Here is a 24,699-nt window from a genome sequence, read left to right as displayed (position 1 = left end):
TACAATAAATAGATTAGGAAAACTAGCTCTCTTCTGAAAAAGTAAACATAGGTCCCTACTTTTCACCATACATACCACATATGGATTAAGACACTAAGCAGTAATATATCAAATATTAGAATAAATATAGGAGATTATTCTTTGGTCTTGCCATGAGGCATGTGAGATCTTAGTTGCCCAACCAGGGATCGAACCTGTGCACCCTGCATTGGGAGCACTGAGTCTTACCCACTGAACTGCCAGGGAAGTCCCAGGAGAGTATTTTTATAATCTTGGGTTACAGAAGCCTACCTAAATATAAGACAAAACCAAGAAGCTATAAAAGAAAGATTAAAATGTTTGCTTTTTTACATAATTAAAATGTTGCCAAATACCATCTTAATAAACTTTTAAAAAGACATTGGCAATATATAGCAGACAAAAGGATATCAGCTCTAATATCCAGAGACCTCCTACAAATCAAGAAGGAAAAAAAAAAAAAAAACACAAATGATTCAACAGAAAAATAGGCAAAGGATATGAACAAGCAATCTCTAACAGAAGAAATATAAATAGCTAATAAATATATTAAAAGATGCTTAACTTAATTGGTGATTAGGGGAAAAGAAATAAATGAGAATCAGTTTTTCATCCAAAATGCTGACAGAAATTTAAAATAATAATAGTGTCCGGCATGCTGAGAGGGCAGTTTAGCTCAAACCCTTTGATCTAGCAGTTTTATTTCTAAGGTATTAGTCTACAAAAATATTTCTACATGTGCAAAAGATAGATTTTAAAAATGTTTTTATAATATTATTTGTAACAGTTAAAAAAAAAAAACTGTTGACAACCTGAAGATCTATCATGTGGAAAATATCAAATAAATTATATAGTTCACCTATTATAGAACTCTACTGGCTGTTAAAATGACTTTCTATTGATCCCAGGGCTGGGAGTTGCAGGTGGATCAAGTTGTAGAATAACAAGTATAGGATAATTTTGCTTTATAAAATACACAAGAACACATAAACAGAAAAATAACTTGGAGATACAAAACAAACAAATAATCATGGCTATCTCAGGGCTCTGGGACTAAGAGAGGGATATTTTCACCTATTACTTTATATACTATTGTAATTTTACTTTCATGATAAGCATGTATTATTTTTCTAAAAGGAAAAATAACATAAGCTCACTTTATAACATTTGGATTTTTTAAAAAACTATAAGGAAATAGAGAAAAAGTGATATGAATTCTCACCACACAGAGGCATTAAATTGTCACTACATTTCTTTTCAGTCCTTATTATGCATTTTTAACATATTTGAGATCGTAATTTTAGGCTTGTCTTTTAATTAAGATAATACTGTATTTTCCCTATAAAAATTCAGAGAATAAAGAGACACAAGAGAACTAAAAGCACATGTATTCCCACCACACAGAGATAATTGCCTAAGAAAATATTGTAAAATTCAAGTGCACAGAAATGAATTATGAGTCATCCATTCACACTGTCATAGAACATGCAGACTTCTTCTTTAATTTCATAATAATCATACAATAATTAGTCAATATGTTTTAATTATAGAATGAATACCACCCACTCACCCATCAAACCTGAACAGCACTAGAATACTGACAATGACTTCCCTCTACTTCTATTCCAACCGCCTTTCCTCAGTCCCAATTGCCATTATCCTGAATTTTTTATTGCCTTTCCTTTACTTTCTCATAAAATACTTTTAATCAATAGTATATATGTACACCTAAACAAAATATCCTTCAGTTGTATTTGTTTTGAATAATTAATATAAAAAGAATATCCTATTATATGTAGTCTTCTGGGACTTGATGTGCTGTGCTGTGCTTAGTCACTCAGTCATGTCCAACTCTGTGTGACCCCATGGACTGTAGCCCGCCAGGCTCCTCTGTCCTTGGGGATTCTCTAGGCAAGAATACTGGAGTGGATTTCCATGCCCTCCTCCAGGGGATCTTCCCAACCCAGGGGTTGAACCCAGGTCTCCTGCATTGCAGGCAGATTCTTTGCTAGCTGAGCTACCAGGGACGCCCCTGGTCTACCCATGTTTATATATATAATATGTTTATCTGTTGTCCACTCATTTCTCTGCTGTATAATATTCCATTGTGTAAATGCAGCAATGTATTCAGTTTCCTTTAGGGACTTTCTCTACTAATACTTCAGTGTATATACTATTGATCTATACATACTTTCATAGAACGATTTCTCTCACTACTGAAGAGTTATGTCCTTCACCTCTTATGCCAGTTTGCTCATCTGTAAAACAGGGATGATAGTCTCTACCTCAATGGGTTCTTTTAAAGATTAAATGTGTTGATGCATGTAAGGACCTTAGAACAGTGCCTGGACATAGCAAATGCTATGTTAATGTTGTTGCTGTTATTATTATTTATGCCACATAAGATTAAACCACAAAAATTGATGTTATAACAAATGGATAAATACACTGTATGATAGCTTTATCTAAAATAATAAAGTCTCTAAACAGGAATTTTTTCTCATTAAAATAAGAATTTCACTTGTACCAAATGGAATGGACTTAATAAAAAATAGGAGCATTAGTAAATTTGCAAAACTTATCACAGCAATCTTCTCCAGAAGCTGTTTAATAAACACTATCTTTAAAAGTTGTAAAGAATGAATACACATTACCTAGTAGCAAAAAACACTACTAGGCTGAAGGAATGCCTTATTCAATTTTTTAAAGTTAATTCTACTAGAAGCAGCAATATTTGGGTTGGAAGACTTGTCTATGGAAAAATCTGAACATAGAAAGGCTTGGACTTGGGAAGACTAATTTTAAAAAGGTCTGGATCTGGGGAAAGTTTGGAAGACCTGAACTATGGAACATGTTAAAATACCTGGATATCGTAGACACTGGAAGACCTGAATGTTAGACGACCGGTACACCAGAGACGTTGGAAGACGTAGATATTGAGCCTGCTTTTGGAAGACTGAGTAGTTGTTTGGAAGACATGGAGATGCTGGAAGACGTAGAGATGCTGGAAGACGTAGAGATGCTGGAAGACGTAAAGATGTTGGAAGACGTGGAGATGTTGGAAGACGTGGAGATGTTGGAAGACACAGAGATGCTGGAAGACGAGCAGATGCTGGAAGCCCTGGAGATGCTGGAAGACCTGGAGGTGTAGGAAGACGAGGATTTTCTGGAAGACACACCTTCGTTGGAAGACAAGGATTTCCTGGAAGACATGGCTTTGTTGGAAGACAAGGATTTCCTGGAAGGCGCACCTTCATTGGAAGACAGGGATTTTCTGGAAGACATGGATTTCCTGGAAGGTGCACCTTCATTGGAAGACGAGGATTTTCTGGAAGACGTGGATTTCCTGGAAGGCGCACCTTCATTGGAAGACGAGGATTTTCTGGAAGACGTGGATTTCCTGGAAGGCGCACCTTCATCGGAAGACGAAGATTTTCTGGAAGACGTGGATTTCCTGGAAGGTGCACCTTCATTGGAAGACGAGGATTTTCTGGAAGAGATGGATAGGCTGGAAGACATGAATTTGATGGAAGACACAGTTTTGTTGGAAGACAAATATTTGCTGGAAGACATGGATTTCCTGGAAGACATTGATTTTCTGGAAGCCATGGATTTGATGGAAGACATGGATTTCCTGGAAGACATGGCTTTTCTGGAAGACATGGATTTTCAGGAAGACCCGAATTGTCCGGAAGACCTGGATTATTTGGAAGACGTAGATTTGCTGGAAGACCTGGACGTTATAGGAAGACATAAATTTTCTGGAAGACGTGGCTTTGCTGGAAGACCTGGATTTAGTGGAAGACATAGATTTTGTCTGGAAGACGTGGATTGACTGGAAGACTGGATTTGATGGAAGACATGGATTGGTTGGAAGACTTGTATTTTTCTGGAAGATCTGGATTTGATGGAAGACGTAGATATTTCTGGAAGACGTGGACTGAGAGGAAGACCTGGATTTCTTTCTGGAAGACATGGATTGACTGGAAGACTTGCATTTTTCTGGAAGACATAAATTAGCTGGAAGATTTGGATTTGGTGGAAGACAAAGATTTTCTGGAAGACATGGGTTGGCTGGAAGACCTTGAAATTGTTGGAAGACATGGATTTTCCTGGAAGATATGGATTTTTTGGAAGACCTATATTTGTTGGAAGACTAGATTTACTGGAAGACATGGATTGACTGGAAGTCGTGGATTTTCTGGAAGACTGGTTTAGCTGGAAGACCTTGATGTTGCTGGAAGACTTGGAATTAGTTGGAAGACTTGGAGTTGCTGGAAGATCTAGAGTCGCTGGAAGACCTTGACACTGGTGCCACTGGAAACCCTGGACATTGGAGACATTGGAAGCACAGAATGTTGGAGACATTGGAAGTCTTAGATTTTGAGGACATTTGTTATTCTGGACACTGGAGACTTTGGAGGCCCTGAGTGTTGGAGTTAATGGATACTGGAAGCCCTAAAAACTAAAGACACTGCGAGTCCTGTACCTTGGAAGTCCTAAACATTAGAAGATATGGACAATAGAAGACCTAGACATTTAGAAATCTTAAAATCAGAAGGCCTGGATATTGGGAGACTCTGGAAAACCTGGATATTGACATATTTATGTTAAAGGACAGAATTTGGAAGATGTAGTTTTCATGATGCTGTAAGTCAAGGATGTTGGCAGCCCTGGACATTAGGACACTTGGACATTAAAAGATCAAGATATTAAGAGATCGAGCTATTCAAACACTGAGGATGTTGGAACACCTGAATGTTAGAAGACCAGGTTCTTGGAGATATTGAAAGACTTGGGCATTAGAGGAACTTGCGATGACAAAACATTGTAAAATCAGGATTTAGGAGATACTATAAATTGCAGGAACTGAACTATCTATGTGTTATAAGATATGAGAAGAGCTAGACTTTTGTACACAGTGAAATAATGGACTCTAGAACACCTGTCTAGGAGGCATTGCTGGATTGAGATCATAGGAAAAAATGGCATTTAGAACTCTGGACCCTGAAAGGCAAGACATAGAATTAGAAGATTAATTTTTGGAGATATTAGAAGACCCTGATATTAAGGAGATTAGAAAACATTGGCAGTGAAGATACTGCAGGCCTGAGAGTAGAAAACATGGAAACTGTAACATGCAGAAGATCTAGAAGATCTGGCAACTGGAGATATTAGAAGACATGTAGCTCAGAATACCTGATATTAGAGACAGTGAAAAACTTAAAGGATAATCTTAGTCCTTTTGAATCTTAGAGATATTGGAAGGTCATATTGAAAAATAATTTCATACTAGGACCTGATGTAACATCAAAAGACATAAGACTAACAGTCTTTATGAATATAGCATCTCTTCCACTAAAAAGTAAAACACAGAGAAAGGACTTTTTAGGATGACGACAAAGAGGAAACAGGCAAATTAATTAGAAGTAAGTACTTTCAATGGATTGGAACATATTTCATAGTTTCAGTGAACTGGGATTTTAGGGGTTTATCAACTAACAGCGCAAGAATGAGGAATTATCAAAGAACAAGCAAAGACATGGCCAGGGGAACAACCTGGCTTTAGATCAGGGGTCAGCAAAAGTTTTCTGTAAAGGATCAGATAGTAAATATTTAAGGTTTTGCAAGCCATGTGGTTTCTCTTGCAACTACTCAACTCTACCATTGTAGTGCCGCCTTAGAAAACACATAAATGAGCTGGGCCAGACTTGGCTCAAGGGCCTGAGTTTGCCAGACCCAGCTCTAGATACCACATCTAGGGTGTGGTAAGCTTAAGTACATTCCAGTCTAGCACTCATGGAAAAGAGTAGATAGAGCAGTTTGAAGCCCAGTGGTAAATAAAGATCCTATGCATGTGATGCTATTCAGGAGACAAAGCTGGCAAGAACCTAAGAATGAAGTTTTAGATCTCTGATTAATTGTTTCAGGGCCCTCAACAAGGATATTTGTATTCAAAGCCAAAATTAAGTGGGTGGTATTCAAGGCCCCAGCCTAGGGGGATAGGGTTTAGTGAGGATGCCCTAATTTAGAAGGTTGGAAGCTTCAAAAGAAACTCACACAAATTTTTTTTTTTTTTTAAGAAAAAACTCACCACTGCAGACTAGGGTTATCCTGCCAAGATTAAGCATCACCCACCGAAAGAGAAAGTCCCCAGCCCAGGGCAGCCAAAGAACTAGTGACAAAGCCCTTACTCTAAGTCCCGTGTTCTTGTCATCCTACCACTGCCAAATAATCTCTAGGCGTTTGCAGTGATGGAGGAGAACAGGAAGGAGATTACAGCTTGGTAGGCTCATCTCAGGCACTCTGGCTTCAAATAATAAGTTTCTGATTTCTGGTCTTACTCACCAGAGACTGATAAGCTTAAGAGATCAGAATTGAGCTATAGGCTAAAGACAGGGCTGAGGAAGGGAGGGACTATCATTTTTATTGCAAAAAAGAAACACTGGCAGACAAAACTGGTTAAGGTACACTGAGATTGGGCCCAGATTTCAAGGGTAAGTGGGTGAATATATAGACAATGGGCAGCCACTGACAATTTTTGAACAAGAAAGTACCAGAATCAGAGTTTGCACAAGGAAAGTTAGTCAAGGGGCAAGATGTTGAATGCCAGATATATATATATATATAACTAGAACACCAAAGACTCCAAGTTAAAACACTTAAAGGGTTGGATGGGATGTGAGTTATGAGACTATTACAGTTGAATTAAAGTTGAATTAAGTTGAATTACATTTCTGTTGCTCAGCATACACAGCATCTGTGTTATGATGAATACTTAGCATTCTAAATACAACTATTTCAAACTGCTTGAATGCTATCACAGAATACAAGAAATACAATACAAAGAAGTTCAGAAGCTAGTTATGAGGAACTGTCTTGTCCTCATCTAGTAAGATCACTTAGACATCCAATTTCTCTCAAAGACAGCTGAACTAATACTTTGTGGTTTAATCACACAAAGGTCTATATAGCTTAAGGTCCCATATAGCTTTATCTTTGGCTCCTGTTAACAAGAGTCACTTAGTTATCTTAAAAGTGGAACCAGGTGGATGGATTATTTTCTAAAGAATAGAAATACACCCATGTGAAAAATGTCATTACCCTTAATCACTATATAAAGAAATAACCACATATAAATACATCATATGAAATCATTAAGGTCAAGGTATAACAAGGACTAAGGGATTATTGTCAGGTATCCCTCACAAGCAAACAAACAGAAATATTTAACATCAATTTTTCTCCTTCTCTCTTCGTGAGACCATCATGTATAACTTAGTTTGAAGGAAATCAGATAAAATTTGGCAAAGGTAGTGAATGATCATATTCTAGTTCTTTAATGGTTATTCACATTAAAACAATAGTGATAGCAACAACTTATTGAGCATTTACTTTATGCCAGGCACTGTGTTAAACATTTCATACAACCTCATAGCAATCCTATAAGGTAAGTATTTTCAACCCCATTTTACAGATCAGAAACTGAAGTCTGAAATGGTTTAAAAACATGGCCACAGTTACATAGTTGCTAATTGACAGGGACAGGATTGCAAGCAGGCAGATACCTGTACCTGATTCCCAAGCCTAAGACCCACGCTAATTTCTCACACCTCAACAGGCCAAGGGTTATTCTGCCAGGACGAAGTACCACTCACCCAAAGAGAGGGAGTCCCCAGTTCAGGGCAGACAAGAAGTCATTGGCAAAGCCCTCACTCTAAGTCCCATGTTCATGCCATTAGGCCACTCATCATACCACTGCCAGTTAATCAAGAACCAACTCTGGGACTTTACAATGATAGGTTGATTGTATCTTCGGCTGTATGTAGTAATGCAAGATAAATGAAGTATAACATCTCAAGCACACTAGATTCATATTTGACTACTCTCCATATTTGTTAGTGAAATGTACTATTTATCCTTTCACCTATTTTCTACTTGATTTTATAGTTCCCCAGAACATATACACTCTGTTCATAGCACATATTTATTTCTGAACTCTCAGGAAAACAACCAAAACACACTGACATCAAAGGCCATTAAAACATAATAAAACTATGTAAAGTTCAGTGAGTAATGTATTTCATAGCATAAACATGACCCATACACTCTTTGAGACTATACATGCTGTAGAAACCTTTCATTAGCATCCAGGTGCTGGCAGCTATATAATCCAAATGTGTAGTTTAAAGAGCCTTCTTTGCATTTTGATCTTAAAAGATTTTAAGCAAACAAAATACTCTTTTTAAATGTAATGCCAGTTTTCTAATATTTTCTACAAATTTCAGCAACCTGAGCTATCCTTTCTCTCTACCTGCTTGGTCTTTCTTTTCTTTCTTTTTGCCAGTTGTTAAATATGTCTGTAAAGAAGGAAATTTCCATGTACTTCATATAATCGAAGATCAGAATTTGCCTGAGCCATTTGACAACAGAAAGATCCTTTCCATTCAAACTGTATATAAAATTTACAAAAAGAAATTTCAGTTAAAAAAGAAAAAAGGAACACCCATGTATATGGTACTATTATCATTAACTTCTATTTCTACCACTTAGCCTAAACCAACTTTCACATCCTCCTGTGTTCTGCAGACTTGTGTGTGCTCAGTCACTCAGTACTGTCCAACACTTTGTGACCCCGTAAACTGTAGCCCACTAGGCTTCTCTGTCCATGGGATTCCCCAGGCAAGAATACTGGAGTGGGTTGTCATTCCCTTCTGCAGGGGATCTTCCCAACTGAGGGACGGAACCCCCATCTCTTGCTTCTCCTGCATTGGCAGGCGGATTCTTTTACCACTGAGCCACCTTGGAAGCCCTGCTGACTTGTTAGACTGAACCATATTAAAATGGTCTTTTACCCTCATCAATGATACTTCTTAAATTATTTGAACTGGATATTGCCATAAACAAGAACTAGATCTACCCCAGTATTTTATTTCAAATGGTCTAGGCCCTAGACAAATGTTTCCATATATCAAGCCAAAGTCTAGACATTCCTACCACCACCAGAATCATATAATAGTCAGTTTTCCATTGTATTATTTTATATTAACAGTTCCTAATGGATGCTATTCAACTTAAAGTTTTATTTCTCTAATTCTAGTCAAATTAAGACAAAAACTTGCCAATGCAACAATCTCAATAAATTATAAACTTATCAAGAAACTACATTATTTAAAACCACATGGAACTGCTGATTATACTGGTAAAACAATCATTTGCTTAAAAATATTTACCTCTAGGTATGATTAAGAGTACCTCAGTTATCCATGGAACCTTGAAACAGTTAACATATTTCTCTGCTTTGGTTTATGGAAATGAAACAAAATATCTAGTTTTATTTACAATGTCTATGCATTATATATATAATACAAACCCTATAACTCAGAGTTGATATTACATTGGTTTCCCTTTCTTCTATGGCATCTGTGACTAACTCTTTTCTGAGAGGGAGTAAAACATAAGAAAGCCTGAGCCACAAGAACCATTTTTAAAATAATAAGAGTACAAGACAGTAGTATTACTATTTACCTTGGTCTCTATGAAAGGGCTTAGGTCGTCTCAAAATCAACCAATGAGGCTGATGCACCTTTCTCTCAAGGTAACAATATCAGAGATAGAAGGACATCAGAGACCAAGTGTTCCTATTCTCTCCTTGGATAGATAAGGAAAGAGTACAATGACTTGAATAAGAGCATCCATTGAGCCCGTGGCAGAGCAGAAACTTGGAATCGAGGTTTCCTACCCCCTGGGCTCACTATCGTTTGTGTTATATTTTCTATCATAATTCTGGTTTTCAACAGGAGCAGTTTTCAACCATGACTCTATTTAAAAATGGCTTGACAGTCTATGTCTGATGCAGGATACAGCATGCTTCGGGCTGGTGCATGGGGATGACCCACAGAGATGTTATGGGGAGGGAGGTGGGAGGGGGGTTCATGTTTGGGAACGCATGTAAGAATTAAAGATTTTAAAATTAAAAAAATAAAAAACTAATTAAAAAAAATAAAAAATAAATAAAAATGGCTTGAGTAGCTTTCAAAATCAACAGCTGCTGGCCTAATCCCCGATTTAGCACGTCTAGGGACAGATTCCAGAAATCTGCTTTTGAAGTTCCCCATAATGATTTGGATGAGCAGCCAGTGCTGAAAACCACTGTGACTTCAAGAAGAATGTAAGCTCCCCTGGCACTATGGTAAGTCCCTAGATCCCTATCACCCAGTAATGGGTTTTCAACACTCGTCCGCCTCTTTGGAACATGTTGAAGAATGTCTGCCATCCCAACTGTACTACGCAAGCCAAGACTTTTAACTTTTGTATTTTTGTCCCCTTTCTCTGATCACTGCAAACTCAGATATAGGGGATGTATCTTTCAGGTTTTCCAGGCTAGGGGAAAACTTACTGGATTTCTACCACCTAGAAACAGGGAACAGGATATTCAACCATTTAAATCACTTGGAAGACCAGATATGAGAACAGAGAGGATGGATGGCAATGAACTCTAGCAGCTTCTCCTCCTTGATTAGGTACCAAAGTAAATCCAGGAATCCACTATAAACGTGCTGTCTTCCAGGACACACCATGCCTTTCAGTACCTTATACAATTGCTGCAAAACAAATGAACTTATACTAAATGAATTAACATGGGGGTTTGTATCCTTTCTGTTGAGACAGCAAGTTAGGCTTAAACAGAGTTGAAATAAATTATAGGGTCAAAAATTTATCAAACTGAGTAGCCCTCTCCTTAGGTCCTAGAGTTGAGTTACTTAAACCCTCATTGTAGGGGAATTTGTGTTGGAGGAATTTATAAGCTTTGGGGGGAAATTGGGGGAGGGAAGGGAGTATTATAAAAGCCCTGACAATTGGTTTGTTCATCAGAATAAAACACTAAGTAAAGTGAGCCTTGATGGAATTTTATGAATTTTACATTAGTAATTGTGATTGTTGAACAATTAATTTCTATTTCTCTCTGAGCTCAAGGTGAAGAATATAATGCATCACTGAAAAGGCTGATCATCACAGTAGTGACAGGGAAAGAATGGAGAAAACAGGATTTTATCTGCATATGAGTAAGCTCAGTCTCCTGCATGGATCATCACATCATCAAAGCTGTCAGAGCCTGAATCCCAGGGTTCCACTGTCTGCGTGAGGTCCTTCTGTCTGCTATTTGTAGAATGGGTTTGCATGACGCAGTCCGATGGTCCAGCCTCTTCTCCCTGTTGAAGCAAGCAAAGAGAAAACACTTACTGGCCTTTGTTTGAAGCTTTCTTATTCCTGCCTTTATAAGGTTGTGGGTAATCATTTAAGCCTTGCCTGAAAGTCAATAAATACTCCACCAAAGGATCTCTTTTCTCTGAATCATCATGGCAATTTGATTTGCGGAGTGGGTGCTTCAACATTCTTCAAGTTCTGGAAGTTAACCTATACTGACCTCTTTCATCAACTTGTGACGTGATCACGTCTCTGATCGTTGAAAGATTTCTCAACTATCTTCTGAGGGTGAGAATCTAACAGTTCAGCCAAGTCACTTAATTCACAGTCTTCAAATCCTTCACCACCCAAACATTTTGCAGATGCTACAACATGTTCAAGTTCTTCTGGCACTGGAAGGAAACTCAGAATTAGTTACAACCTCATTCTGAAATTTCTGACAGGCTCCATTAAGGGCTGATTGTTTTATTTCTCTCACAGACTCTTCTATTATCATTAAAGCATTACATATGGAGAAATTTTGCCAAGCTACTTTCACAGTAATTTCAGGTGTCTCTCTCATAAGAGTTGCCAGGTAGTCAAATATACTCCCAAGTGCATGAGTTGAAAGAATGGAGTTGTACTGGGGTAAATGGAGATGACTTTAACACAAAGATTAGCATTTACTATCACACTTTTATCAGTGGGAGTTGTATTTAGAATCAGCAACAATTTGAATTCAAGATGTTTTTGGTTTAAATATTGTTTAACCTCAGGAACAAAACACTTAAAAAAACAATCAAAAAAGAGTTTCTCAGTGATCCGTATCTTATGGTTTCCCTACATATACACAGAAAAGTGTTTCTGGCATTTTCTTTTAAGAGGGCAAGAATTTTGGAACTTGTGAAGCAAAACGGGTTTAGTCAGAAAGTCACCAGAAGCATTGAAACAAAGAACTTTGGAGCTTATCTTTCCCAGGCTTGAAGCCTCTGGTCTTTGTCTCCTCCTTTACAATAGCTGTGCAAGTAGGCATGCGCTTCCAGAACAAGACTGTTTCATCAGCATTGTAGACCTGTTCAGGCATCTAGCCATTTTTCTCTATCTGTTCCTTCAAGATTCTGCAGTGGCTTCATGATCTGCTTCCTCTGCAAGCCATGTCTTTTCATATAGACCATGGCGGTTCCTAAACCTTTTCATATAGACCATGGCGGTTCCTAAACCTATCCTACCACTTACTACTCACGATGAATGTTATAATTTTCCATCCAGATCAAAATTTAAATTTGCATGTTTGTGATGCTTGCTAGTAGATTTTACACATAAAAAGAGGTCTTATTCATCCTTCTCTGTTTTAGAAGCCACAAATGCAAATCTCTTTCCTTTTTTTCTATTTTGGCATTTTGAGTTGTCTGATTTTCTCAATGGTTCTGGTGTGCCCCTGATGCACTGGCCTTAATAGCTTTCTCACTTTTTTTTATTGATTCATTAGCACCCAAAAATGCCCTACAGAGGTCTTGGTTTCACCATTATCAAGCATTTCAAGAATTCTCACTTTGTTTGCCACCTTTTTTGTCCTCTTCGCCCTTCTTGCGTCTCTATCATTTACCTTCTTGGTTTTTTGCTTGGATCCCATTCTTATTCAAACTTAAACAAAATTACAGCTATTGAAAGTTTTCGGTCACTGAGCAATACACAACACTAACATATAAAGAGCAAATGACAACATTCGCAAGACAAATAGAAAGGGTAAAATAGCTTTGGCATGACCATACGCGTGTGTGATTGACAGAAGGAACAAAGGGTAGAAGAACCAGGGTACCAGCAAGCAACCCAAATGCTGGTCCTGTCACGTGAGATACTCAGCAAGACAGCATGATGTAACTGGAATTTGCATATTGTTCCAAAACTCTCAAAGGTGCAGACCAGGTAAACTCAAATTTCATATGAGAATGACTTGCAGTTGTGAAGGGGTCACAGAACTCAGGAGTCAAGGTCAGGCTACCAGGCTGAGATGAGAACAAGTATCACCACCTAGGAAAAAAACAGACACAAAAATGGGAAACGGAGACAGGAACAGAAGCAGTCTGCACAAGTAGCTTAGAAGCTGGCGAGGAGAACAGAAATGTGGAATAATAATAATAATATCTGCCAAATTGCCCTTATAAAAGTTAGACCAATTTGCATGCTCGCTAAGAGTGGATAAGAGTTCTTTTCCCCCATATGTTCACCAACATAAAATTCTATCCACTTCTGCCATCTGTTCCAAGCAGAAGGTGAATCACAAAGTATCTCATTTTTAATTTTCATTTCTTTCATTATCTTTCCATATGGTAAGCCATTTCTATTTCATCTTTAAATTGTCTGTTCATATCCTGTGCCCACTTTTTAATGTTTTTCTTAATGATTTGTAGGCACAATTAGCATATTGTGTGTGTGTGTGTGTGTGCACGCGCGCGTGCGCTCAGTTGCTCAGTCGCATCCGATTCTTTGTGACCCCAAGGAATGTAGCCCACCAGGCTCCTCTGTCCATGGAATTCTCCAGGTAAGAATACTGGAGCAGGTTGTCATTTCCTTCTCCAGGGGATTTTCCAGACCCAAAGATCTCCTGCATTGGCAAGCAGGTTCTTTACCGCTGAGCCACCTGGGAATCCATTAGCATATTAAGGAATTCTTATTTTTAATTGTAAACATTTTCTCCAAGCCTGTCATTTATTTTGTCTTTTGCCATAAAGACGTTTCAAATATTTATGTAGTCAAACGTTTCATGCTTTGCTTTTAAAAACCTTCCCCTCCCTAAGAGGATTAAAAAAAAAAAAAACCATATAAAACTAAAAACACACAAAATACATTTTATGCATGCAAATGAGAGCACTAAAAACTGAAACTCCAGGTAGGGAGAATGACATGACTCTATATTTTACTAAATCACTAGGTAAAACTTCATTCAACCAACTTTTCAATGATAGCTATACTTCTACCCATAAAATTCACTTTGGGTCAGAGTTTAATCCTGTGTTCTCTGACTTTGCTAAGGATATGTCACTTTTGCAACATGCTGGAGCCAAGTTAATGTGAAGAATAAAGTCTCTGAAGTAAACTTCCCACATTAGCCTTCAGTTCTGCAAGCTGTACAGACTTGAAACTTTTAGTGAGAGGGTAAAAGGCACGAAGGCTAGGGGTCCCTAAACAGAGGAAATAGGCTGCAAGTGTCAGACGTTTTTTTCTCTCTCTTAAGCGGCAGGAGGAAACAAACTACAAGTGTCAGATTTTTTTTTCCCTTCTCTATACAAAATTAAAAGGAGGTTTCTTTTAAATTCTCTGTTGCCATGAGGACACCTGGTTCCACCTGAACTTAACTTTTCTCATACCTTGAGCTAACCAATGCATTTTTCTTATGGAAAACGTTTCTTAAGCTATGTTAATGAACTATGTATTTACCTTAGACTCTGTCTTTCTTCAAGTCGGTTTTGACTAAGACAGAACTAACTTGACAAACCAGTATGTTTTACTCAACAAACCAGTATGTTTTCCTCATGCAAATGTTCCCTTAAGCTATGTTAATGATACTATGTATTTGTTTGGAAACCTGGCTTTCTTCAAGATTCATGTCAGCCCTCTTATGGCCCAGATGACTCACCTTGTGCCAATGTTATCTCAAAATGCATGTTGTGGGTGAGGGGTCTGGTGCCACTCTCTGAGTTTTGAGACATTTCCTTTCTCTAATTAGCAGCCTGCTAATAGGTATATAACTTTCTGCTAAAAAATAGCAAGTAGCAAAGGGGCACTCTTTCTCCCCCGTTCTGATGTCTATGTCAGAAGCTTTCTCTATCTCTTTTATACTTTAATAAAACTTTATTACACAAAAGCTCTGAGCGATCAAGTCTTGTCACTGGCCCCAGATTGAATTCTTCGTCTCTGAAGGCCAAGAATTCCGGTGTCTTTCATGGCTTAGCAACAACCTTTCATTAGGATGATAATAAATAATGCAATAATTGTATTAATGCAATTCTTTGCAAGGTATTTTTCCAAAGTACATTTAGCTAGAGAGTGTAACATCATGGTTCTAGTCCTTGTGAATCTGAGAATGCCTGGCATCCTCTATGAGGAGAAATAGAGCCTGGCTGGTTGAGATCTGTAGTCATGAACTGGGGCTCACCCTGTTCAAGTGCCCAAAAGGGCAGAAGGATCTCAGGATGTTTTTTCCTGTTAGCAATTTCACCAAGAACAAAGAATTTTATAAAACATCACATCCTTTGAGGAACTGTATGGACAAATAAGATTGAGTTCATTGCAGCTTCTGTTATGAGAGGACATTTGGTTACAAGGAGTTTGCTTTTGTAAAAATTGGGCAGAACTAACATCCTTCAAGAAGGCAATGGCAACCCACTCCAGTACTCTTGCCTGGCAAATCCCATGGGCGGAGGAGCCTGGTAGGCTGCAGTCCATGGGGTCACTAGGAGTAGAACACCACTGAGCAACTTCACTTTCACTTTTCACTTTCATGCATTGGAGAAGGAAATGGCAACCCACTCCAGTGTTCTTGCCTGGAGAATCCCAGGGACGGGGGAACCTGGTGGGCTGCCGTCTCTGAGGTCGCACAGAGTCGGACATGACTGAAGTGACTTAGCAGCAGCAGAAGCAATATCCTTCAAAATCTCCTTCAAAAATCTTAAAACATACACACACGTGGAAGTGGTGAGCTCAAAAGGTACAGACCATCAAAATCATTTAACACTTTAAATGTAATACTCATAAATGGTAACCAATGGTGAGGTTTCCATGAGAAATCTTTTTTTTTTTTTTCAAAATTTATAAACTACCCACAATGCATTTACTAATATATTAAACAAAGGTGTCATTCAACTGGCTTCTGAGACCAAAGGGCACTAATACAGCACTTCAAAAGTAGATCCTCATGATCAAAAATTTCAGCTATTCATTCATTCTCTTCAATCAACTTATGCTGACAAAAGTGCATCTTGGACAAGGCCATGTGACCTGAGGAATAAAGAAATGAATTAAAAAATCTTGATCTCAAGGAACTTAGTCTCCTAGGGAACATAAATAGAACACACTATAAAGGTAGAAAGCCTCACATAAAAGTTGAAAACAATGTATTATGGATTATGGGGGTCTAATCTGCCCCTTTGTGTCCATTTTGGCCATGTGGAATCTTACTTACCTGACCAGGGATTGGGGCCAGGTCACCACAGTGGAAGTGCTGAGTCCTAACCACTAGGCCTCCAGGGAATTCCCATGTCCATTCCTACTTTGTCTACAGTGGTTCAGGCCCTTCTCATTCCTCATCTGAAGAGTGATATAAATTTCTAAATCTGTCTGCCATTCAACCCTATGGACCACACTGCCTCCAGAGCAACCTTTCTAAATATGGGATCTGATCCAGTACTTCCTCCACTTTAAATCACTCCCATGAAAGACGTCCCCATGGCTTATTGAATAAAGCTGAACTTCCTCTGTACAATGGCACCTGCCTACTTTCCCCATCTTATCTTTCACTACCTCTTCCCTTCATCCTCTGTAATCTACAAGTCAGCCAGTTAAGGGGCTATTTCAGTCATCCAGATTTCCTTAACCTTTAACACTAGTTCAAGTATCACCTCTAACAGGAGGCTTTCCCTGCTCCCTCCAGCTATCTGAGAAGCACTCACTGACTGTCTGGGAAGCACTGATCAAAGCTCTCAGAGCCTCCCTCTCATGCTTACTCTGGTTACAGCACAAACATTTCCCTGTAGTGACATTTCCCTGTGTATTCATCATTTGTGAATATCTGGACAGTATCTGGAACAGAAGAAGAGATCCTCATTTTATTGCACAAATGCTTACAGTAGAGAGAATAAGAGTTACATGCAACACTCACAAAGGGTCAGCATTTGAATTGGACTTTGAAGAATGGGTAGGATTTCCAGTGTTTATGGAAGGGGCGAGTGAGTGGGAGGTGAGGGGCAAAGGAACTGCTAGGGAAGTACGGGGATTCAGTTAGATGAGGCTGAAACATGGGGCGGCTGAAGTGGATGTTACTGCTGTGTAGTTGCTAAGTGTGTCCAACTCTTTGTGACTCCATGGACTGTAGACCGGCAGGCTCCTCTGTCCACGGGATTTTCCAGGCAAGAGTACTGGAGTGGGTTGCCATTTCCTCCTCCAGGAGATCTTCCCAACCCGGGGATCAAACCGTCGTCTCCTGCATTTCAGGCAGATTCTTTACCACTGAGCCACCTGGGACAAGTGTATAGTCAAAACACGAAATTGGAAGTCTATTGAGGAAAATCATGGAGGGCCTCCAACAACAGATTTTTCTTGGTGAAATGGAGTTGTGTTTAACTTTCCTGATATTAGTGAAAGGGTTTGTGTTTGCAATGAACAGAAAAGCCGGTGTTTAGGTTAAATCAGACCTATTCTTCCCTGTTACTAGGTCTCAGCACAAACATTCCTAGGAGAAAAAGTTCTAACTAGTTGTGTCCTAAATAATTTAGGGATATCCTGCTGATATTCATTATCACATAGCTATTTTGTTCTTGCTATTTCAATCCTTGGTAACAAAGACAGTTATGAAACATCTTCCCTTTCCTTTTCTGGTTGGATGGGTTATTAATCAAATAGACATCCATACGTTCTTAAATAATAATTTATTTTCCCCACTAAAATTTCATGGAAAATAGTGCACATTTCTTTCTGAATCCAAGCAATCTTTATAGCTCTGAAAATTCTCCTCCCTACCCCTCCCCGACCCCCCAAAAATGTCAAAATAGTCTATGTAGTCACAGTGCCCTCTGCTGGCTACAGAGAGGAACAGCTAAATCCGTGAGGAGAAGGAATGCAACAGCTCACAGAGCTGCGGTGCGATGCACTTTTCCACTTCTTCCTCTTTTATGTTAAGCGGAATGTTGAGTTAACAGCTCCTCAAGGTAAGCTCCTGAAGATAAGCTCCTCAAAGTAAGGGTTTCCCTGGTGACTCAGATGGTAAAGAATCTGCCTGCAATGCAGAAGGCTCGGGTTTGATCCCTGGGTCAGGAAGACCCCCTGGAGGAGGGCATGGCAACCCACTCCAGTATTCTTGCCTGGGGAATTCCACGGACAGAGGAGCCTAGCAGGCTGTAGTCCATGGGGTCGCAAAGAGTCGGACATGAGCGACTAACACACACACACACAAGGTAAGCAAACACATTTTAGCAAGAATCAGGCAAGTGCTCCAACAAATTTCACCATTTTTCCTGTTCTTTTGGAGGACTGGACACACCCAAAGCTTCCAAAGATTTTTTTTTAAGAAGAGACACAATAAACAATAGTTTCCCTATCTCCTCTATTTGCTTGGCCTCTTGATCTCATTTTCACTGGCTTTCATAAGACAAAAGAAAGCTTTCAGTTAGGGAACTCTGTAAGGAATCTGGCAATCAAGGACCCAGTGGCCAGCCTCATCCCAATCTGGAATACAACCAGGACACCTCCCAAGTTCAGGCTTGATGCACCATTTATCCTCTCTCAACCTTAAGATTCATGCTGAAGCTGAAGCTCCAATATTTGGCCACCTGGTGCAAAGAATTGACTCATTAGAAAAGACCCCGATGCTGGGAAAGATTGAGGGCAAGAGGAGACGAGGGCAAGATGGTTGGATGGCATCACCGACCCAATGGACATGAGTTGTGGGAGTTGGTGAAGGACAGGGACGGAAGCCTGGCATGCTGCAGTCCATGGAGTCACCAAGAGTTGGACACAACTGAGCAACTGAACAACAACCTTAAGGACAGCGAACAATAAGAAGAAAAGAAAAAGATAAGCAAAAAAAAAGTTTCAAGGGATAGAGACCATTGAAAGGCGATTTTTAGCCAGCGCCCAGCGGAGTCTCTGGCCACCTGCTAGGAGAGTTAAAAGCGGTTAAGATACGGGGACACTCACTACAAATGATGGAGTGTGATCCTCATTAAAGGTGTTTTTATCATTGCAATTTCAGACTGAATTGCAATGCCAGGAAACGTCCGTGGCTGGCCCGCGAGGAATAAGGCGTCCCCAAGTTCAGAGACATCCTTTTTCCTGCAAAACCATTTCAAAAGCCCTGCCCAGCCTCTTGTGGGTCCTTTAAGGTATTTACATTCAACCCAGTTCTGAATGAATTCCTAAGCCCTAATTAAGGGAACACCTCACTTCCGTGGGTTGTTTGTTTTTTGTTGTTGTTGTTGTTGTTTGTTTTGTTTTTTGTTGGCTTTTGCAGTGAAAGCGGAGTTTTGTACCCGAGGCCCTTAGGTAAGCTCTCACCTTCCGTCTCCACGCGCCACACCTTCCTTGCCGCCCCCTTGAGCAAAGCCCGGGTGGGGGAAGCCGCATTCCTTTGCCTTCCCGGCAGCCAAGGAGGCACAAACTTAAGTCCCAGCTCATTGCAACCGGAAGAGCAAACAAATAAAAACCACAGAGGGCTAGGAGTTAGGACCACGAGAGCGGTGGGAATCACTGTGAAGTTGCCTTGCCAAGCCGGGGATTAGGGTGAGGCGAGCAGGGTCAAGTCCCTCCCAAGTAAGGCTCGGATCATGTCTTTATGTCATATTTTCATACTTTGTTCTTCTTGGAATATTTTTGGCATTAACTTTGCACTTTAAAGATATTGCATTAAAACTTTCATCTTCATTCCTGAGTATCTCGTTGCCCCCTGCCCCTTAAATTTTGGGCCTCAACTCAAATCACCTGGCGATGGGTGTGATCGCGTAACTAGAGGCAGCTCGGTAGCCGACGATGCTCCAGCTCGCTCACTCGGCTAATTTGGAGGCAGCCCCGGCCCACCCCCACCCCGAGGGCAACCAGTTTGGTTCAAAGAGAATACCGAAAAGACGTCGGTTCACCTGGTTCCGGCTGCCCCAGGCTCTGCGGCCCGCTCTGCTCCCGGTGAGGAGGAGAACTCTCGCGTGTGCAGGGCGCCGGCTCAGAAGCAGCTCCCCTCCGCGCCGCCGTGCTTATCCGGCGGCTCTCGGGAGAGAACTGCCTTCCTCGGCGCGTGGCAGGCTCATCCCCCGCACGGATGGGTGGACCGCGTGCTGTCACTTCCGACCGGATCGATGACTATGGGTCAGAACACCACCTCGATCTCCCCACCCCAAGCCCGCGCCCCCACTCGGTCCCAGCAGCGGCGGCCGAGAGGCAGTCTTGATTAGCTCGGTCTCAAGGCCCAAGGGATTAGAGACTCCGCGAGGGTCTGTAACAGTCTCTTGGGCGGGCGGCAACTCTTAAAGCTGGACCGAGCATCAGATCTGGGTAGGATGTAGCATTCGGCGTCTTTCGTGAAGTCACCCAGCAAATGAAATCTGAGCCAACATGTAGTACCAGGGGTGCCTCCGAACAAATACGCCCTCAAAGCAAACTCCACCAATCGCTGCCTGGGCAGCCTTGAAATCGCCATCAAGAGGCATGAACAAGAGTTTAGAGAAGGGAACGGTTTCTGGTGGGATCTGGCCAAAAATAAGTCCAGCCCCTCAGAATACCAGCGCGGGGCGGGGGTGGGGTGGGGTGGAACTTGTTTCCACTCAACTCCTTAATAGGACCCCGAGTTTCTCTGATACTCTCTGCAAATGCCTGTCCGCTGATTACTCCAGGCTTCTTACAAAGCTTGTTTGAGACTGGCACCTAAGAATGCTAAACAAATACTTCTGGAAAAAATGAAAATGGATGTGAAACACGGCTGTTTATGCCACACAGTTGTTTTCATGTGTTAAGGTGCACATTTCCCTCAAAGCTCCAAAGACATACTTTGCTTCAGGAGGCCTGTCTTAAGATTTTGGGTCATTTTTCAGGCTTTAGTCAATGCATCACAGACAAAGTCCCTAAATACAAGAATCAATGCCAGATTTAGCAAATAAAAACACGGGTCACCCAGTTCAAGGTGAATCTCAGATAAACAGCAAATATTTTTTCAGGCAAGTATGTCCTTTACAGTATGTGGGACACACTTATACTTTCAAAAGTATTTGTTGCTTAACTGAAATGTAAATATAACAGGGTGTCCTGTTTTTTTTCTGGCAACTTCTAAGAATAATGCAATGACTACTTGAATTCTTTTGTTTACAATCCAACAAACAAGACACAAATCTACATGGAGAGGTAGGCAAAAAATATCACAAGGATTCTTAATAACTTATACACAAAAAAGAATAGTCACTTTGAAATATTTATTAGGAAAGCAGTAAAAAGCTTGAGAAGGAAATGGCAATCCACTCCAGTATTCTTGCCTGGAGAATCCCATGGACGGAGAAGCCTAGTAGGTTACAGTCCACGGGGTCGCAAAGAGTCGGATACGACTGAGCGACTTCACCTTACCTTACCTTACCTTATATTAATTGAAGAGCTTGTCCAATAGGGTAGTTAAGGGTATTCATACAGGGATCTGCAAACTGCCCCCTGGGAGCTGGGTCAGGCCTGCAACCACTTCTTGGGTGCTTTTGGGCTAAGAATGGTTTTCACACTTTTTAATGGTAGAAAAGAATCGAAAGAATAATATTTTGTAGCAAGTGGAAGTTATATGTGTTTCAAATTTCAGTATCCATAATTTAAGTTTTATTGTAACTCAGCCACAATTTTTTTTTACTGCCTTGGGCTGTTTTCAGGCTACAAAAGCAAACGAGATTTTGCAACAGAGATGAATCAACCTGAAAAACCAGAAATATGTACTATCTGGGTCTTTACAGAAGTCTGTCAGCCTCTGATATGGATGAAACCATTGCCTGTAAAGTGGTGATACCAATAATCAGTAACTCTGTGAGCTATAACTCTGACTATACTAAACATTTTCCTCTGCAGAAACTATTTGCTTGGCTGTCCTTTTTCCAGTAGTCTAGAAAAAGACCATATTTTCATAGATGCAAAATTTTGGTAAACTGAAATCAATGGCGTTTGAATGAGATTGGTTTTAACAATACCGGCCACCTCTGCTTTTCACAGTTTCTAATTCACCCTTTGTGCGCTGCTGCACCGCCTCACAAACCACAGCATCTCTGTGGTTTTTATAGCCCCAACTTGCTCAGCATTTTATCAAAGCAGTTCGCCTGCCACCTAGTGGGGAAAGGTGGGAGTGTATGATTATCATTTATTTAGGTAAACTGACTGGCTAGCTTTAAGCTGTAGGACCTTGGACAGGGTTGATTACAATAGTAATTACATTTGAATGGTAGTTTGTCATTTACAAAGCACTTCCTTGTATAGTATTTTAATTAATCTTCTCTCCAGACAAACAGCGTTATAAGCAGATCTTCTTTGACCTATTTTTCTGTTGACAAATGGAGTCAGAACATTACCTTATTTATTCAGGGTCATACCAATAGGCAAGTGTTTTGTCCACAGACGCCCTCGAACTTAGGTTCCCTCATTTCTACATTTCTAGCTCTACTCTATCGAAAGCTTCTATTTGCCATAAGTATATATATTTTAGTAAATTTCCAAGGATAGTATTTTTAAACAAACTTGAGCCATCCAAAATATCCCTTGTCAAGAAAAAATTCCAAGGAATACAACACGATTTATTCTAGGTAAATGTTTAATTAATGTTTATCAAAACCAAGATGTAAGTTAAGATCCATTTTCCGCGGGAGGGTGAATAAATTGGGCAGAAGATACTTAAGGCTTAATCCTTGGAGAGCTGTTTGATTACTGGCAGAATACCAGCCACCTTTAAAGCCTTTTTGATTAAGACATAATCATTTTTCCAATGCAGTATGATTCCCTTACTTTTAGACCTAAAAAATGATGTTTGAACAGAGCTTTCAGAGTATAAGACACAGAGGTCTCAAAAAGAGATCCATTTTAATTGCTCTGTGTCTCAGGAACTTCCAGAGGCTTGTTGTGAATCTACAAAGGGATCTTTGAGCTCGCTATGCTAAAGCTCATTTGAAAAAGGAGATTTGTGGTTCCTTCCAGTGCTTATTAATGTGCCTCCGTCTTGAACAGCAGCCTGTGTGCTTTAGTGATGACCAAGAACCAGAATAAGTGAGCCAAAGGTTAGGGCAACCCAAAAGAAAGAGACACGTATACCATGACATTTCATTGGCTGAATCTACAGTTAGACACACAATGGGAATGTACTCAATCATGGGCTACCTGCGAAATGCAGTCATACTTGTCGACTGCACCCAAAATCACACAAAAGGTCAAATGAGAACAGTTTCCACAGCTTTGCAGATCATGGTTTTCAGACTGTGCCTGTTTCTTGTGAACACGGCCCCTGTGGGAACACTTTAGTATTACAGTCATCCCTCAGTTTCTCGGGAGGTAGGCAGGGAAGTTGGTGGGGAGGAGGCTGGTTCCAGGACCCCACTCCACCTCTCACAGATAGCAGATGCTCAAGCTCCCTACATAAAATGGTGTAGTACGCTTGGCCCTCCATATTTGCCAGTTTCACATCTGCTGATTCAACTGCAGATTGAATTTTTCACATTCAGTTGGTTGAATCCAAGGATGTGCAACCAGAGGAGGTTCAACCTGGGGATAGGAGGGCAGACTGTATTTGGAAATAGCTGAACTATCATATTAAAATTACAGCTTGAGGTAAGGGTGTGAAAGCTAAGGCACCTGGGACTTGGGAATGAAATTCTTTTATTGCCTCACTTTCAGCATAATCTTAAGTTTAAGCACAGGTGATGCCTACTGTTTGCAAGCTTTGCTGATGTGATTTATATTTCTGAAACTCTTAACTTGGACATAATCTTGGGTCTGTTTTATAAGTTGCTCGCATTGTCTTGACAGCTAACATTGTGGCTGAGCCATTTCTAGCTGCTGAGGACTGGCCATGCATGTGGCTAGTACATGACTCAACTCAGGTGTATCTTCACAATTATGCAAAGAGGGTAGTACTGATCATTCTTAACTAGCCCCTGAAGTTATCCCACGTTGAAGGTCAGGAACGGTGGTGGTAAGGAGATACCCCTCATCCAAGGTAAGGAGCAGTGGCTGTGCTTTGCTGGAGCAGCCGTGAAGAGATACCCCACGCCCAAGGTAAGAGAAACCCAAATAAGATGGGAGGTGTTGCAAGAGGGCATCAGAAGGCAGACACACTGAAACGATAATCACAGAAAACTAGTCAATCTAATCACACTAGGACCACAGCCTTGTCTACCTCAATGAAACCAAGCCATGCCTACAGGGCAACCCAAGACGGGCGGGTCATGGTGGAGAGGTCTGACAGAACGTGGTCCACTGGAGAAGGGAATGGCAAGCCACTTCAGTATTCTTGCCTTGAGAACCCCATGAACAGTAGGAAAAGGCAATATGATAGGATACCGAAAGAAGAACTCCCCAGGTCATTAGGTGCCCAATATGCTACTCGAGATCAGAGGAGAAATAACTACAGAAAGAACGAAGGGATGGAGCCAAAGCAAAAACGATACCCAGCTGTGGATGTGACTGGTGATAGAAGCAAGATCCGATGCTGTAAAGAGCAATATTGCATAGGAACCTGGAATGTCAGGTCCATGAATCAAGGCAAATTGGAAGTGGTCAAACAAGAGA

At 40.4% G+C, this 24,699-nt stretch overlaps 1 protein-coding gene across 1 annotated transcript; it reads left to right on the top strand.

Annotated features, from left to right (window-relative positions):
* The first annotated feature begins 2,995 nt into the window (after positions 1 to 2,995).
* Positions 2,996 to 4,250, top strand: LOC128069419 (cerebellar degeneration-related antigen 1-like). Its single transcript, XM_052662625.1, is given in 5 exon segments — positions 2,996 to 3,317; positions 3,390 to 3,479; positions 3,624 to 3,757; positions 3,991 to 4,110; positions 4,179 to 4,250. Coding segments are annotated over 5 exon segments (738 nt in total).
* The last annotated feature ends 20,449 nt before the right edge of the window (positions 4,251 to 24,699 follow it).

This window comes from Budorcas taxicolor, chromosome X (genome assembly GCF_023091745.1).
Source record: "Budorcas taxicolor isolate Tak-1 chromosome X, Takin1.1, whole genome shotgun sequence".
Taxonomy (NCBI): domain Eukaryota; kingdom Metazoa; phylum Chordata; class Mammalia; order Artiodactyla; family Bovidae; genus Budorcas; species Budorcas taxicolor.
Note: the sequence above shows the minus strand (reverse complement) of the source record. Positions and strands in the feature narration are given on the sequence as shown.